Here is a 14,912-nt window from a genome sequence, read left to right as displayed (position 1 = left end):
CTTTAATATTTCTCTCTGCATTAGGGTGCTGTTGAAGTGTGCGATAGATGTGGACAGCCGGGACAGTGACGGCTGGACGGCTTTCCACGCGGCGGCTCACTGGGGTCAGGAAGAGGCTTGCAGTCTATTGGCTGAACACATGTGTGACATGAGCGCCGTCAATAATGTGGTACAGGCTCTTTCGTCATCATAAACGGCTTTATTTTGCCATTTAGGCTGAGTGTACATTATACTGCTTAGTAAATACATTGATATGAAATATCATGATTCCAGAGAGCCATTGAATGTATATAACTTGAAAGCATCGTGTATTTGTGCATCATAGGGCCAGACGGCACTCGACGTAGCCGATGAGAACATCGTCGATAACTTGGAGGAACTGCAGAAGAAGCAAAAAGCTGTAAGTTTGCGTGTGTTTATATGTATGCTATCTTATCAGCTGTCTGGTTTATGTTCAAAGACCGCTTTCACTTCAAGCAAATGAGCAGATATCTCCGTCGCATGAACATCCAAAAACAACAGTGTGTGTGTGTGTGTGCTGTACAGAGCCAACGTCATCAAACACAACATAAATGTTGGACTTTGTTTGTGATTCTCAGCATTAATGGCCCTATTAATGCTAAAGCGTGTCCTACTTTATTTCTAGTTGCTAATTCGACAGGTAAAAAAGAAACTTTTGAGATTTAGCCTTATTCATGCTAAAATAAAATGATTAGGGACAGTGTGAGTTCTAGAATATGAATTGTGTTGTGACTGCATTAGTAAGAGCTGCTGTCGGTGTGTTTCACTCCTAAAGATGCGTTCAGAGCTACAGAAGATCAAGCCGCCCGTCATTGACACCAGCCCACCGGTTTCCATGGCACCAGCTCGCCCTCGCAGGTAAACATCACACACTGTCCAATCACGTGTCTGCGTGGGAACACGTCACTTCCTGTGTGCTGAAACCCAGGATCATTCACCATCGTTTCTATCAAAGTTATCTTTCGAGTGATGAAGCAAGTGAATCACTGAATCAGAGATTTAACAGCTGATCCATCATCACACATATATATAGTGAATGTTCAGTACTTCACCCCGGCTTAGAATATTTACATGACATATTCTCAGCTCTCGCTGATTCGCTGTGGCTATATTGGAAATTTGTGATTATTTTATTTAAATTTTGAAGTGAAAAAATATAACATAATTAGTATTATTTTAGTAACGTTGAGATACTGTTATAGTTTCTATTCATATTTTTGAAATAGTTGTTATTTTGATATTTTCCATTTTCACCTTAAACTATATTTGTTGTAATTTTTTTTTTTTTTTGCTATTTTTATTTATTTATTTTCACGTGTCCATATAGATTTCATAAATTTTTATTTGTTTTCGTTTACATTTTTTTTTATTGATTTTATTTGAATTTTGAAGTTAAAAATATATTTATAATATAATGTGATATAATATAATATATGTATATCAGTATTATTATAGTAATATTGAGATACTATTATAATTTCTTTATTTTCCATTTTAGTCCTTTTATTGAGTTTTTTTCTTTCTTTTTTTTTCTTTTTTTATAAATATTTCCATATAGTTTTTTTTTTTTTTTTTTTTAAGTTTTAGCTCTCATTGATTGGCTGGTATGCTGTGGTTATATTTGAATTTTTTATTTATTTTTTAAATTTAAAGTGAAAAAAAAAATATTGTGAAAATGTGTATATATATATTTGTTTTAGTAAAAAAAAAATATATATATATATAGTTTTTATTCATTTTTATTTAGGTTTTAGCTCCCACTGATTGGCTTATTTGCTGTGGCTATTTTTAAAAAAATTCTATTGATTTAATTTGAATTTTGAAGTTAAAAAATAAATTTGGAAAATAATATAGTATAATAATCAGTATTATTTTAGTAATATTGAGATACTATTATAGTTTCTAATAATATTTTGTATTAGTTTTGTATTTGTATTTCCCATTTTATAACAAAGTTTTAGTAATTTCTTTTTTTAATATGTCCGTATAGTTTAGTTTGAATGAATTGTTATTTGAGTTTTATCTCTGACTGATTTGCATGTCCCCCACAGGACGTCCATCTCTCGTATGAGCAGCAGAGAGAAGATCACCCTGCATGAGCGAGAGAAGCATGCTCCGCCCACTCTTCAGACTCCGCCCACAGAAGAGGACGAAGACGAGTCGACGCGCTCAGCCGGCCAATCCAAACCCTCCAGCAGCTCCAGTTCAGAAGAAGAGAGCGAATCAGAGAGCGACGCAGAGTCAGGTGACCAGACCCCGCCCAGTTTTATTCTCTAAATCAAAAATGTAATTACTAAATGACATTAGCGAACTGTTGATGTTTGTGCCTGTCTTTTCAGAAAAAGCAAAAACTCGAGAACTGATCAACAACTTGAACAACAAACGCAATGCAGCGGCCGTAGCGAGCTCTGTGACCAGCACTGCCCTCAACCAGGTTAAAAAGGTGACCCAACCAGAACCGCGTCAAGCATTGAGTTTTCCCGAAAAGTCTTCTTTTTCTTTCAGCCAATATGCACTAAATTTGACCAATTTTGGGGTTTCCATGTCAACCCAATGTTGATTTTCTGAATGAAGGTCATATTTTCTGTAGTACGAGTGCTAATATATACTGACAAATAAACTGATATGGCCACCAATAGGCAATTCAGCAGCCAAAAATGATCATCTGAATAACTAATGATGATAAAATTATCAGTAATAAAACCCAATAATTGTTGTGGCTGTATTTAATAATTTTATTTTGTTTTTCATTTTGAAGTAAAACAAATATAATATAATCAGTGTTATTTTAGTTTCATTGAGATACTATATAGTTTTTATAAATATTTTGAATAGATTTTTAGCCTTTGAATAGTTTTCATTTTAAATTGAACTGAAGTTTTAGTCATTTTGTTTGTTTTTGTAATTTTTTTTTTTTTTTTTTTTTTTAAATGTGTATATTAGTTTTTATTCTTTTTATTTTGCGAACATATTTTTTATTGAATTTCAAATTTCACTTACTCAAATCCCTCCGCCTCCACAATAACCCTGGCAGTCGGTCAAAAAACAAAAAACAAACAAACTTTAAATAAATAAATAAATCCTTAAACATACAGTTCTTTACTTCACACATCTATAGCCTCTTCAATATCTCATTTAACAAATCTCAAGAACTATTCTTTTTATTTTAGTTTTAGTCATTTTAGTACATCAAGTTATTCTAAACAAAAAAGAGAAATGTTACTTTGGCAACCGGCTAAAATAAAATTTAAAAAGTTTTTTTTTATATATATTTTATTTCAGTTAACATTTATTTTATTTCAAATTATGAAAATGTTTTTAATCCATTAATACTTAACAATACATAATAACAACAATGTAATATATAATATTTGAATATAATAAAGAGTGCTCTGCTTTTAGGCTGAACCCGTTCGGGCCCCGGTGACCGAGGCTCCGGGTTCCTGGAGAACGTCTCTGCGTAAAGCGGGAAGTTCTGTGACGCTGGGCTCGGCCGGGGCCTCTGATCCAACCACTGAGGCCCTCAAGGACCCCGAGACCAAACTGGGAATGACACGCTCTGCATCCAGTCCCAGACTGAGCTCAGAAACTGAAAATAAGGTAACACTCATACATATACTGTATGAATGCTGTATGCACAAAATCTTGACATTAAACCACAGTAATATCACTGTAATTATATCAAAATCTAATTACTTTTGCTAGAAATTCAATACCAAAAATGTTCTGGACTCTTGCATTGTCAATATATCTTGACCAAAAATGTGTGCACCTCTTGATGAAAATAAATGTTGTGATATTATTTCCACTTCGGTCTGGACTCGATCCATTGAGGAGTAATTATGATCGGTTCAGAAATGGTCGGGCCAATCAAATTGCCAGGGCGGGCTTTATACGATGATGGACAGATGATCTGCAGTTACGTAATCATCACGTTATCAAAGAGCGCTTGGGTTGAACTGGTTTCCCTCAGAGATGACTGCCGCTGGAGAACTGAGATGTAGAGATTCTGCTATCGCGTCTGTTGTAAAAGAAATCGACAGCGCATTCATTTTAAAAGACGAACAGAGAACTGCAATCAAGGCATTTGTCGATCGGAAAGATGTGTTTGCCGTCCTTCCCACGGGATTCGGCAAAAGTTTATTTTATCAGCTGGCTCCGATGGCCGCTAAGAAGATGGGACGCAATGAAAACCCTGTGGTCGTTGTGGTTTCTCCTTTGGTCGCACTCATGGAGGACCAAGTAAAAGAAGCAACACTCATTATTTTACTACTTCTTCCAGCGTGCGTGCAGTTGAGGTCTGTTGACAACTATGTGTAGCTCAACATACGTCACTTACTGCGTTGCTCTGATTGGTTGTAGGTCTATCCAATTGAGTGCAGAGTTGGTTTTTTACCTGGTTCGGTTAAGACACGCCTCATAATCAAAGCCCTATGGAGCAGTATCAGACTCACATTCTGACTAGACTATGAGTATGACGAAGTCAGGCTAAATAATCACTGCAATAATGATCCAAACAGACTCTTAAGCATTTGCCTGTTTAAATCCAGCCACTTTGTTTTGGCCGGGTAGTGTATAAACTAATATTTGAATGTATATTAGAGAAAAAAAAAAAAAAAAAAAAAAAAAAAAATATATATATATATATATATATATTTGAATGTATTTTGTAAATATTTAATGTTTTGTCACCTCAAAATGATGTTATTTCCTATGTTCAGGAGCCCAGGTTGGCCCGTGTGCAGCCCACCCCGTCCAGGCGCTTATTCAGCATCAGCGACACCAGCGCCAGCACCAACCCCGACAGCTCCAGCAGGTGAGACACACAACTAACACACTGACAATCTCCTGTTTATACACTTCTCCAAGCTCATGTGTGCGTGTGTGTGTGTGTAGCTTGTTGAGCCGGAGCTCTTCGTACACACGCCGATTGAACAGCCAATCCACTGGAGAAGTGTCGGGTCCAAACCCCTCGTTACCTCGCAGCTCATCTTATGGAAGGAAACTTGACGACCCTTCAGTGACCTCTGTAACCACGGGAACCTCTGGACTCAGTCGCCTCAATAGTCTTCTGGCTCAGAGGTTCGTGTGTCTCCGATCGTGCGTGATGTGATCGTGTCTTCCGCATTGGTCTGATCCGCCGTCTCTCTCACAGGTCGGCTCAGGAAGAGGCTGAAAAGAAGGAGCCCGTCTCCAATTCTGTGCCCACGACAACCACATCAGGCGAGCCAGAGACCAAACAGAGACGCAAGTGAGTGTGTGATGATTTATACACCACAGAGTGATGATAAACCTTTTATCCTGCTGGAAAAAACACGTCTTACTAGCCCTGACCCATTTATTTTTTTTAAACACTGAACGATACACTGCCTGGCCCAAAAAAAAGGATTTAAACAGGCAAATGCTTAAGATTGGATCATTTTTGCAGTGATTATTATGTTTCTAGCATGTTATATGTTTGGCAACAGTTCTTCTAACCCTAATTAATGGAGTGTGTAGCTTTTCATCTCTTAAACAACCATGTAGGAAGACACAACATGATCATATTCCAGGATGACAATGTCAAGATTCATCAGACTCAGATTGGGAAAGAATGGTTGTGAGGAGCTTGAAGAATCGTTTTCACACATGAATCGTCTCCTCTGAGATCTTAAATTCACCAAAAGTCTTTGGGATGTGCTGGAGGAGACTCTACAGAGCGCTGGACTCTTGCATTGTCAATACAAGATCTAGACCAAAAATGTATGCACCTCTTGATGGAAATAACATTTATTTCCATCAAGAGGAGCATTAGTTTTTGGTCTAGATCTTGTATTGATAATGCAAGAGTCCAGCGCTCTGTAGAGTCTCCTCCAGCACATCCCAAAGACTTTTGGGGAAGACTATCAGTCACGCTTGTCGCCCTCTCAAGTTGTATTTACCACTGAAGCTCTGGGATAATTCTGATACCGAAGTTCCTGAGCCATAAACATTAAACATGGCGGACGGGAGAACGATTGCTGCTGTGACTGCTATTATTTACTAGATTTCCCCACAGCTGCAACATCGCCTTGTCTCGTCAATTAAGTACTGCATATTTACCATAGATGAACAATCATTCGAAGCGTATTGTATGTTTTTTTTTTTATATAATATCCTGTATTTGATTGAAATTCTAGAATGGTCAGCAAGCGGTGAATGTTTGTGGTTGTCAATAAATGCGATGCGAAATATCAATTTGGCTTTAAAGGGTTCGTTCACCCAAAAATGAAAATGATGTCATTAATGACTCTCCCTCATGTCGTCCCAAGCCCGTAAGACCTCCGTTCATCTTCGGAACACAGTTTAAGATATTTTAGATTTAGTCCGAGAGCTTTCTGTCCCTCCATTGTAAATGTATGTACGGTATACTGTCCTTGTCCAGAAAGGAAATAAAGACATCATCAAAGTAGTCCATGTGACATCAGTGGGTTAGTTAGAATGTGTTGAAGCATCGAAAATCCATTTTGGTCCAAAAATAACAAAAACTAGGACTTTATTCAGCATTGTATTGTCTTCCGGTTCTGTTGTGGATCGGCGTTCGGTGCTGCTGCTGACGTAAGACGCTGCTGACGTGTGTCTGGTGTGTGTGTGTGTGTGTGTGTATTCTGGTTCTGTTGTGGATCCGCGTTCAGTGCCGCCGCTGATGTAAGACGCTGCTGACGTGTGTCGTGTGTGTGTGTGTGTGTGTGTGTATTCTGGTTCTGTTGTGGATCCGCGTTCAGTGCCGCTGCTGACGTAAGACGCTGCTGACGTGTGTCTGGTGTGTGTGTGTGTGTGTGTGTCTGGTGCGCCCGAGCTTCGTTTACAGTCTGAGGGAGACGCACGCTGGAAACAAAACAATCTTCGCAAACATGTCTAAGGATTTCCACACAGAGGAAGACTTGCATTTTTTTCCCCAGCCATATTTATTTGAACCCGAATACACGGACGCACCGGACACACGTCAGCAGCGTCTTACATCAGCAGCGGCACTGAACGCGGATCCACAACAGAACCAGAATACACATACACACACACACACACCAGACACACGTCAGCAGCGTCTTACGTCAGCGGCGGCACTGAACGCGGATCCACAACAGAACCAGAATACACACACACACACACACACACCAGACACACGTCAGCAGCGTCTTACATCAGCGGCGGCACTGAACGCGGATCCACAACAGAACCAGAATACACATACACACACACACACACCAGACACACGTCAGCAGCGTCTTACATCAGCGGCGGCACTGAACGCGGATCCACAACAGAACCAGAATACACATACACACACACACACACCAGACACACGTCAGCAGCGTCTTACGTCAGCGGCGGCACTGAACGCGGATCCACAACAGAACCAGAATACACACACACACACACACACACACACACACCAGACACACGTCAGCAGCGTCTTACGTCAGCGGCGGCACTGAACGCGGATCCACAACAGAACCAGAATACACACACACACACACACACACACACACACCAGACACACGTCCGCAGCGTCTTACGTCAGCGGCGGCACTGAACGCGGATCCACAACAGAACCGCAAGACAATACAATACTGAATAAAGTCCTAGTTTTTGTTATTTTTGGACCAAAATGTATTTTCGATGCTTCAAAACACTCTAACTAACCCACTGATGTCACATGGACTACTTTGATGATGTCTTTATTTCCTTTCTGGACAAGGACAGTATACCGTACATACATTTACAATGGAGGGACAGAAAGCTCTCGGACTAAATCTGAAATATCTTAAACTGTGTTCCGAAGATGAACGGAGGTCTTACGGGCTTGGAACGACATGAGGGAGAGTCATTAATGACATAATTTTCATTTTTGGGTGAACTAACCCTTTAATAAGATTTTCCAAATAAATAGGCGAGAATAAACCTGGTGTTGTCCATGATTCCTGTTCTTTCCGACAACAGAGCACGTGAAGGCCGCATTAGACCAGTTTGGGCCAGTTACAAGATAGTTTTAGCTACATTTGCATTGTTTTCATTGGCTGAAGCTTGAGTTTTTATGTGTGTGTAGGTCCTATCTGACTCCTGTGCGCGACGAGGAAGCGGAAGCTCAAAGAAAAGCCCGATCCAGACATGCCCGTCAGTCCAGACGCTCCACACAGGTCAGCGTGGCCTTATGACCTCCAGTGTTGTTTTTGTTTACTAAAATTTAAAACGATTTTCGTTAAAGGTGCAGTGTGTAATTTTTAGCTGCATCTAGTGGTGAGGTTGTGAATTGCAACCAGCAGAAGTTACGGTGGCCGACAGGAAGTGATGTCGTCGTCTGAGACAGCAGAGAGTAGCCAGTTGAGCAATGAGGTTTCTTTACAAAGATAAATTAAGAAATTATATTTACTTTATTATTCAGTGAAACGATATGTTATTGCAAATATTATTGTTTCTTGTTCATCAGTGTTTTATTCGCTGACTTTAGCTAGCTTCTTTGCAAGAAGAACAACATAGTGACAAAACGAGTTTGTCCGTTTAGGGCCACCGTAGAAACATGACGGTGCAAAATGTTTATTTCGATGTAAGGGTAAGACATGTAAGGTACATGTGTGGTGTGTGTAGATAGAAATGGCTCATTCTAAGGTAATAAAAATATAACGGTTTATTATGTAAGGTCTTTAGACACCACTGAAAACATAGTTATGTATTTGATATTGCATTTCTGTCAACAGATCCTCCTAAATATTACAAAATGCACCTTTAATTAAAATAACCTGACATAAAATATACATATTAGATGAAAAATGTTAAAGAACATTTTCAATGTTGCCTTGGATTGATCTATTTGACATGTAAAGTTTGTTTTTACGGAATATTTAGCAACAGATAAATCTGAAATCATAATGATAGATCTACCTATCGATGCAGCCTGGGAAATTTCATGTGGAATATGTATTAAACAGTCAGTGGGCGGTGTGTCTAAGGCTATATGACCTTTAACCCTGAACTTTGACCTTGACACAGGGAAAACATTTGTGTAGAGCAGTTGCAATTTCACGCAGCTGGAGTCCAGACATCTCCGTGTGACCGTTGTGTTTGCCCTTCAGGGAGTTACTCTCACAGATCTGCAGGAAGCGGAGAAGACAATGAAGACGGAAAACAAGGGAAAGGAGAAGAAAGAGGAGGAGGAGAAAGAAGCGAAGCAGAAGAAGGCAGAGGAAGGGGTGAGAAAGGTTGAGTTTAATCCAAATATCTGTTTGTTCTGCACTCGGAGAACTCACTGATAAACCAGGCAGAAATATTAAAGGTTAAAGGTCAAATGTGTCTCATTTTTGGATGTTATATTACTTTCTCAAACTGGACAATAACTTAATTGATGTGTGTACAGTAGCAGAGGGGGTGAATGTTTGAGAAACCTGTTTGGAAACAATAATTAGCAGTGGTTGATAAGTAATATATGTATATATAATGTGTGTGTGTGTGTGTGTGTGCAGGAGGTGAGCTGGCGCTCTCGTATCGCTAACCTGCAGAAGTCGGATTTGCTGGGACTCACACACCCCCCTGGTGCTCCACGTCCTGACAGACAAGGTGACCTTTCACCTTTAACCCCGCATCACTGGATTTCATTACACAACACTGATATGTTTAGGTATCTCTCTCTGTAACACTTCTTCTACATTGTGTGTGTGTGTGTGTGTGTGTGTGTCAGATGCAGACAGCGCAGCCGCAGACATTGAGGAGCGAGCGAGGGAGCGCAGGAGAGCCAGAGCGAGGAGAAGAGGAAAAACTGGAGAGGTGATGAAGATGAAGACATGTGATCAAAACTGGAGATCAAGAAATAGATTCTGGATTTAAATGTTTACTTCTGTATCTTCAGGGCGATGACTATGATCCCAGTGGAGAGGAGGAGAGTAGTGGTGGGCGGGACCCACAGGTCTGACCAATCAGCATGCACTTTTAATTGATATATATATATATATATATATACTATTTAATGCATGTTTTTTAATATATAATATGTATAAAATATATTTAAATATAATTAATGCATGTTTTTAATTGATTAAAAGTAATATCACGAATATCTTAAAATATATTTTTCCCTCATGAAGTGCTATTACAATATTATATTATGATTGTAAATATTTATTTTAAATATGTATATTACTGATTTAAAATCTATAAATGCATTTTATTATATGTGTATACTTTAGACTGATTAGTATTATTCATATATTTGAAATATAAAATTATATAATACTATTTTAATAAATGTAATTAAATAAAAAATGTAATGTGTTTATTATGTATTATTTAAGTGTCATATTTTTTTAACTGTATGGATTTTCTGTTTTCTTGCTGACATGTTTTGCGTCTCCCTCATGCAGACAGACAGACACGTGAGCAGCAGGTACGAGTCTGACCTCTGACCTTTCACTTTGTTTGATGATGTCAGCATGTGTCCTCCTCATTCTGTCTGTCTGTCTTTTCTTCCTCTCAGGTTTGATTCGGTCTTGAATGACTGTATCACGAGAGGATCGGAGTCCCGGGACTTTAAGAAGGTCTGTAGGGGTTTGTGGTTAAACTGGTTGTGTCAGCAGGAGGTGTGTGTGTGTGTGTGTGTGTGTGTGTGTGTGTGTGTGTGTGTGTGTGTGTGTGTGTGTGTGTGTGTGTGTGTGTGTGTGTGTGTGTGTGTGTGTGTGTGTGTGTGTGTGTGTGTGTGTGTGTGTGTGTGTGTGTGTGTGTGTGTGTGTGTGTGTGTGTTATATGACTGTATCGGTGTGTTTCAGTTGTTTGAGGAGATGTCCAGAGAGAACCGCCGTCTGCAGTCACAGTTATCAGACACACAGAGAACCATTTCACTGACCCGCGTGGAGCTGGAAAAGGCCACACAGGTGCGCACACACACACACACACACACACACACACAAGAACATTGATCAGCTGGATTATCATCATGAAAACTAATATTATAATTTATTTATAAATGTATAAAAACATAACCTGATGTCCATTTGTCTATTTTATTAAATCACTTACTCAATAAATAGAAGAATTAATACTAACATAACCAAATATTAAAGTAAATATTGAAAAATTTGGAAAAGTACAGAGGTGATCAAATGTTAAATAAAACTGATAAAAATAATAAAACTATAAATTATGTTAAAGTTTTCAAATATGTCTTTAGTACCATTTAATGGCATTTTATTAATATATATATACATATTAATATAATATAACTATTATACTATATTTTATATTATATTCTAAAATAAAATCATTTAAACTACTTAAATATACGTTTTTTACATTTAGATTTTTGTATAAATTATATACATACAAGTATATTTATTATATATTATTTTTATAAATATAAATGTATATATTTAGTTATACAAGTTTGTTTTTATATATATATATATAATTAGTTTTATTTGACATTTTATTTTTATTTTAGTTTACAGTCAGATTTTTTCATCATTCAACCTTTTGTTGGTTGTGTGTTACTTCCAATGTCGTAAAGGCAGAATATCTGAATTCCTGAAGACTACTGTAATGTTCATAGTAGACCACACACATATTTTCATATTTGAATGGTTGTACTCAAGGACTGTAGAAAGACTGATATTGGTATATTTTTCTTCTACTATCAGTGAAATACCACTATATTTGACTCTTAACTGTAATTGTGTGTGTTACAGAGGCAGGAGAGATTCACGGACTGCACGGCTCTGCTGGAAATGGAAAAGAAGGTGAGTTTGCAGAACATAAACTCGCTGAAGTAATGAAAAACATATGGAATTGTCCCTGTATGGAAGTTTTCAATCTTATGATGTCATTCCACATGCTTGTTTTCTTTCTGTCTCAGGAGAAAAAGATGTTAGAGAGGCGAGCCGCTGAGTTGGAAGAGGAGTTAAAGGTGAGAGCACATGATCACGGAAGGCTTGTTCTGATTGGCTCTTTCAGTCAGCTCTGCTGCTGATTGGCTTAGAGGCGCCTGAAGCGTTTCTATCCACTGAATTGTTGTGAATGCATCTTTCAATTCTGTATCGCTGAGAGCAATACAGCCAACTCAAGTAAAACCAGTTTAACGAGGCGTTTGCCTTACACACTCACTTGGCACGACACAAAGTCACAAGTAATAAATCATACTTCTGCACTGTTAATGTGAGTTTCTGTCCTAACTAGCTGTGATGTTGCCTGGTTTCTATTTCTAGTTTTTCTCACAGTTAAATCTGATTGGTCCTGCTTTATATAACTGCATAATGCATCAAATACTGTATGTTCTGGCTTTGAGTTTGCAGCATAATATTATATCAAAAACCTCAAAAGCTGAGTTTGAGTGGCCAAACAAAATCATATTTACAAAAGCTAAGATTTAAAAATGTATATAATATAATATAAAAATAATAAAAGCTGAGTTTGAAACTGACAAAGTGGGCAAACAAAAGAAAATGTCAAACAAAAATATTTTAATATTGATTTTATTCATTGTTATTATCGTTAATTTTTATTAATATATACATGACAATTGTCCTTTCTTAGTGGCCAATGAAACCAAATTAATATATTAACATTATTAATATAACTGACATAATTGAGTCTCTGATCAGTGGCCAAACAAAAGTATATTAATATTATTTTGATTCATTATTGTTGTTATTAATATTCATCTTCTTAACTATTAATAATATATCATTAATAGTCTGTGGTCAGTGGCCAAACAAAAGTAATATACTAATAGATAATGTAGTAGTATTACAACATTATAAATATAAATTATTATTAATGTATGTGTGTGTATACACAAAATATAAAATTAAATTAAAAAAATAAATATACTTTTTAATGGGCATAATTGTCTCATTATATTACAATATTATAAATGTGTTTATTTTAAAAATATATATTACTTATATTAAAAGTATATTACTGTGTTCAAATATATTATATTTCATTATTTATATACTTAAAAAAATCAATTGTGTTTATTGTTATTCATTATTATTGGTTATTTTAATTAAGGTTTTATTAACTATTAAAATTATATAATTGACAGTCCCTGGTCAACGTCCAATCAAACTAAAATGTTAAACAACAAGAATATATTAATATAAAAAAATATATATATATATAATATAATAGTATTTACGAGTTTACTACCTTTTGGAGTTTGACAGCCCCTGGTCACAGTATACTTGCATTATTTGGAAAATGGCAGCTTGAACATTATTCAAAACATCTCCTTTTTTTGTTCCCTGGAGGATATAAAGTCATGTGGGTTTGGATCGACATGAGTGTGAGTAAATGATCAGAACTGAACTGCTCCTTTAAATGAGAAAGTCGTCTGCCAGAGGTAAAGATCTTGCGTGCGTCTGCAGGTTTTAGGGGATCTGAGAGCGGACAACCAGAGGCTGAAGGACGAGAACGGTGCGCTCATCAGAGTCATCAGCAAACTCTCCAAATAGAGCGAGAGAAGGACGAGCAGAAGACCGAGAGAGAGAGAAAGAGAAACTCACAACCCCACACACACACACACACACCGACATCCTTCCCGAGAGCCAAAGAAGGGAAAAGAGGAGGAGAGGAACGACAGAGAGGAATGTCACTGTTTGATGACGGGATCTTTTACCTTCCTGCAGGACTGTGTGTGTGTGTGTGTGTGTGGCGTGTTTCAACTTCATCCATGTTCTCAGGAGGCCAACAAGCGAGGAGGAGATGCAACCGAGCTCTCTTTCTCTCTCTCACACACACACACTCGCACTCGTGCACCATGCACATTCCCATAAGCGTGAGCGCACACACTCCACACACATTCCACGAGTCTCAGGCAGCTGAAGTCTGCAGTATTTTTGCATCTTTGCACAAACACACACACACACACACACACGATTGAGAGGTTCTCCACTAAAGGTGGTCTGAATATGCCAGCTCGACAATCATTCGTTGACATTGGTGCAGATTTTCATGCTTGCCGAAAACACGCCAGGCTGTTGTTTCGCAGCTAGTTATGCTATGCATCTTTTTTTAAAAAGCGACACGTATGGCGAGCGATGCGGAAATGTCTATTTTCGTATTTTTTACCCTCGTTTGATCCATCCTTGCTCCTGTCGTCGAGGGCGACGGCTTTTGTTTATTGTGTAAATGTACAAATATTACGCATTTGAACTCCTAACGCTATAAACTGTAACTTGGTATCAGCTCTATTTTCTCCACGTGTTGTTTTTCTAATATATTAAATGACTGTTGGCACTTAATAAAATATCTGTGTTTGTAGCTTAGTGCCTGTTTATTGAAGTTTTACGGTTTCTCTGCTGTGGTTTATTCTGTTTTTTGTTTCAAAATCTTCTTGAACAGCATTTTTGGGCATCATAATGAAGGTGTTTGCAAATATTCGATTATAATGTTATGTTCAGAATTATCAGTCATGTTTGATTTCATCAGGTGAATCACAATGATCGATTTGGTTATTTTTAGCCAAGTTTAAATGCTTGATTTGGAGAGTTTGGCATTACTAACCTTCATAAACACAACCCAACGTTTCATATAAACATTCCGTTTAGAATTTTTTGATTTGATTCAAATGTTCAGCTCGGCATTTTATGGTTTTGTTTGTTCATCGTAAGTGTGCTTGATTGATTTGAACTTTAGATTTTTGCCTATAAAATGTTCGAACATTTTAATTGAACATTTTAGGGAGAATTTATGGACCTCATACACACATTTGTACATTCAATATAGCATTTTTGACCATATGTGTGTGTGTGCACTTTTGATTCGAACTTTCAATTCAGCATTTTTTTGGTCATTAAATATGTTAAAGTAGTGCTGTCAAATCGATTTATCACATCTACCATAAAAGTTTGAAATATATAATGTGTACGTGACACATTATGCAGGTCCTT

At 37.5% G+C, this 14,912-nt stretch overlaps 1 protein-coding gene across 1 annotated transcript in view; it reads left to right on the top strand.

Moving 5' to 3' along the window:
• Window positions 1-14,283, top strand: part of zmp:0000001167 (protein phosphatase 1 regulatory subunit 12A) — a 31,133-nt gene extending 16,850 nt beyond the window's left edge. Inside the window, exons 5-24 of the mRNA XM_056272627.1 lie at window positions 25-169; window positions 326-400; window positions 797-879; window positions 2,073-2,266; window positions 2,361-2,464; window positions 3,424-3,621; window positions 4,743-4,837; window positions 4,918-5,103; window positions 5,177-5,272; window positions 8,087-8,177; window positions 9,111-9,227; window positions 9,498-9,591; window positions 9,713-9,798; window positions 9,881-9,937; window positions 10,392-10,414; window positions 10,505-10,565; window positions 10,794-10,898; window positions 11,709-11,759; window positions 11,876-11,926; window positions 13,389-14,283. Coding sequence (XP_056128602.1) covers window positions 25-169; window positions 326-400; window positions 797-879; window positions 2,073-2,266; window positions 2,361-2,464; window positions 3,424-3,621; window positions 4,743-4,837; window positions 4,918-5,103; window positions 5,177-5,272; window positions 8,087-8,177; window positions 9,111-9,227; window positions 9,498-9,591; window positions 9,713-9,798; window positions 9,881-9,937; window positions 10,392-10,414; window positions 10,505-10,565; window positions 10,794-10,898; window positions 11,709-11,759; window positions 11,876-11,926; window positions 13,389-13,475 — 1,999 coding nt within the window. The 3' untranslated portion in view covers window positions 13,476-14,283. The remainder of the gene's footprint in view (window positions 1-24; window positions 170-325; window positions 401-796; window positions 880-2,072; window positions 2,267-2,360; window positions 2,465-3,423; window positions 3,622-4,742; window positions 4,838-4,917; window positions 5,104-5,176; window positions 5,273-8,086; window positions 8,178-9,110; window positions 9,228-9,497; window positions 9,592-9,712; window positions 9,799-9,880; window positions 9,938-10,391; window positions 10,415-10,504; window positions 10,566-10,793; window positions 10,899-11,708; window positions 11,760-11,875; window positions 11,927-13,388) is intronic.
• Window positions 14,284-14,912: the final 629 nt, after the last annotated feature.

This window comes from Rhinichthys klamathensis, unplaced genomic scaffold (genome assembly GCF_029890125.1).
Source record: "Rhinichthys klamathensis goyatoka isolate OS25496 unplaced genomic scaffold, OSU_Roscu_1.1 h1tg000341l_1, whole genome shotgun sequence".
NCBI lineage: Eukaryota > Metazoa > Chordata > Actinopteri > Cypriniformes > Leuciscidae > Rhinichthys > Rhinichthys klamathensis.
This window is presented reverse-complemented; position numbering and strand designations above follow the sequence as displayed.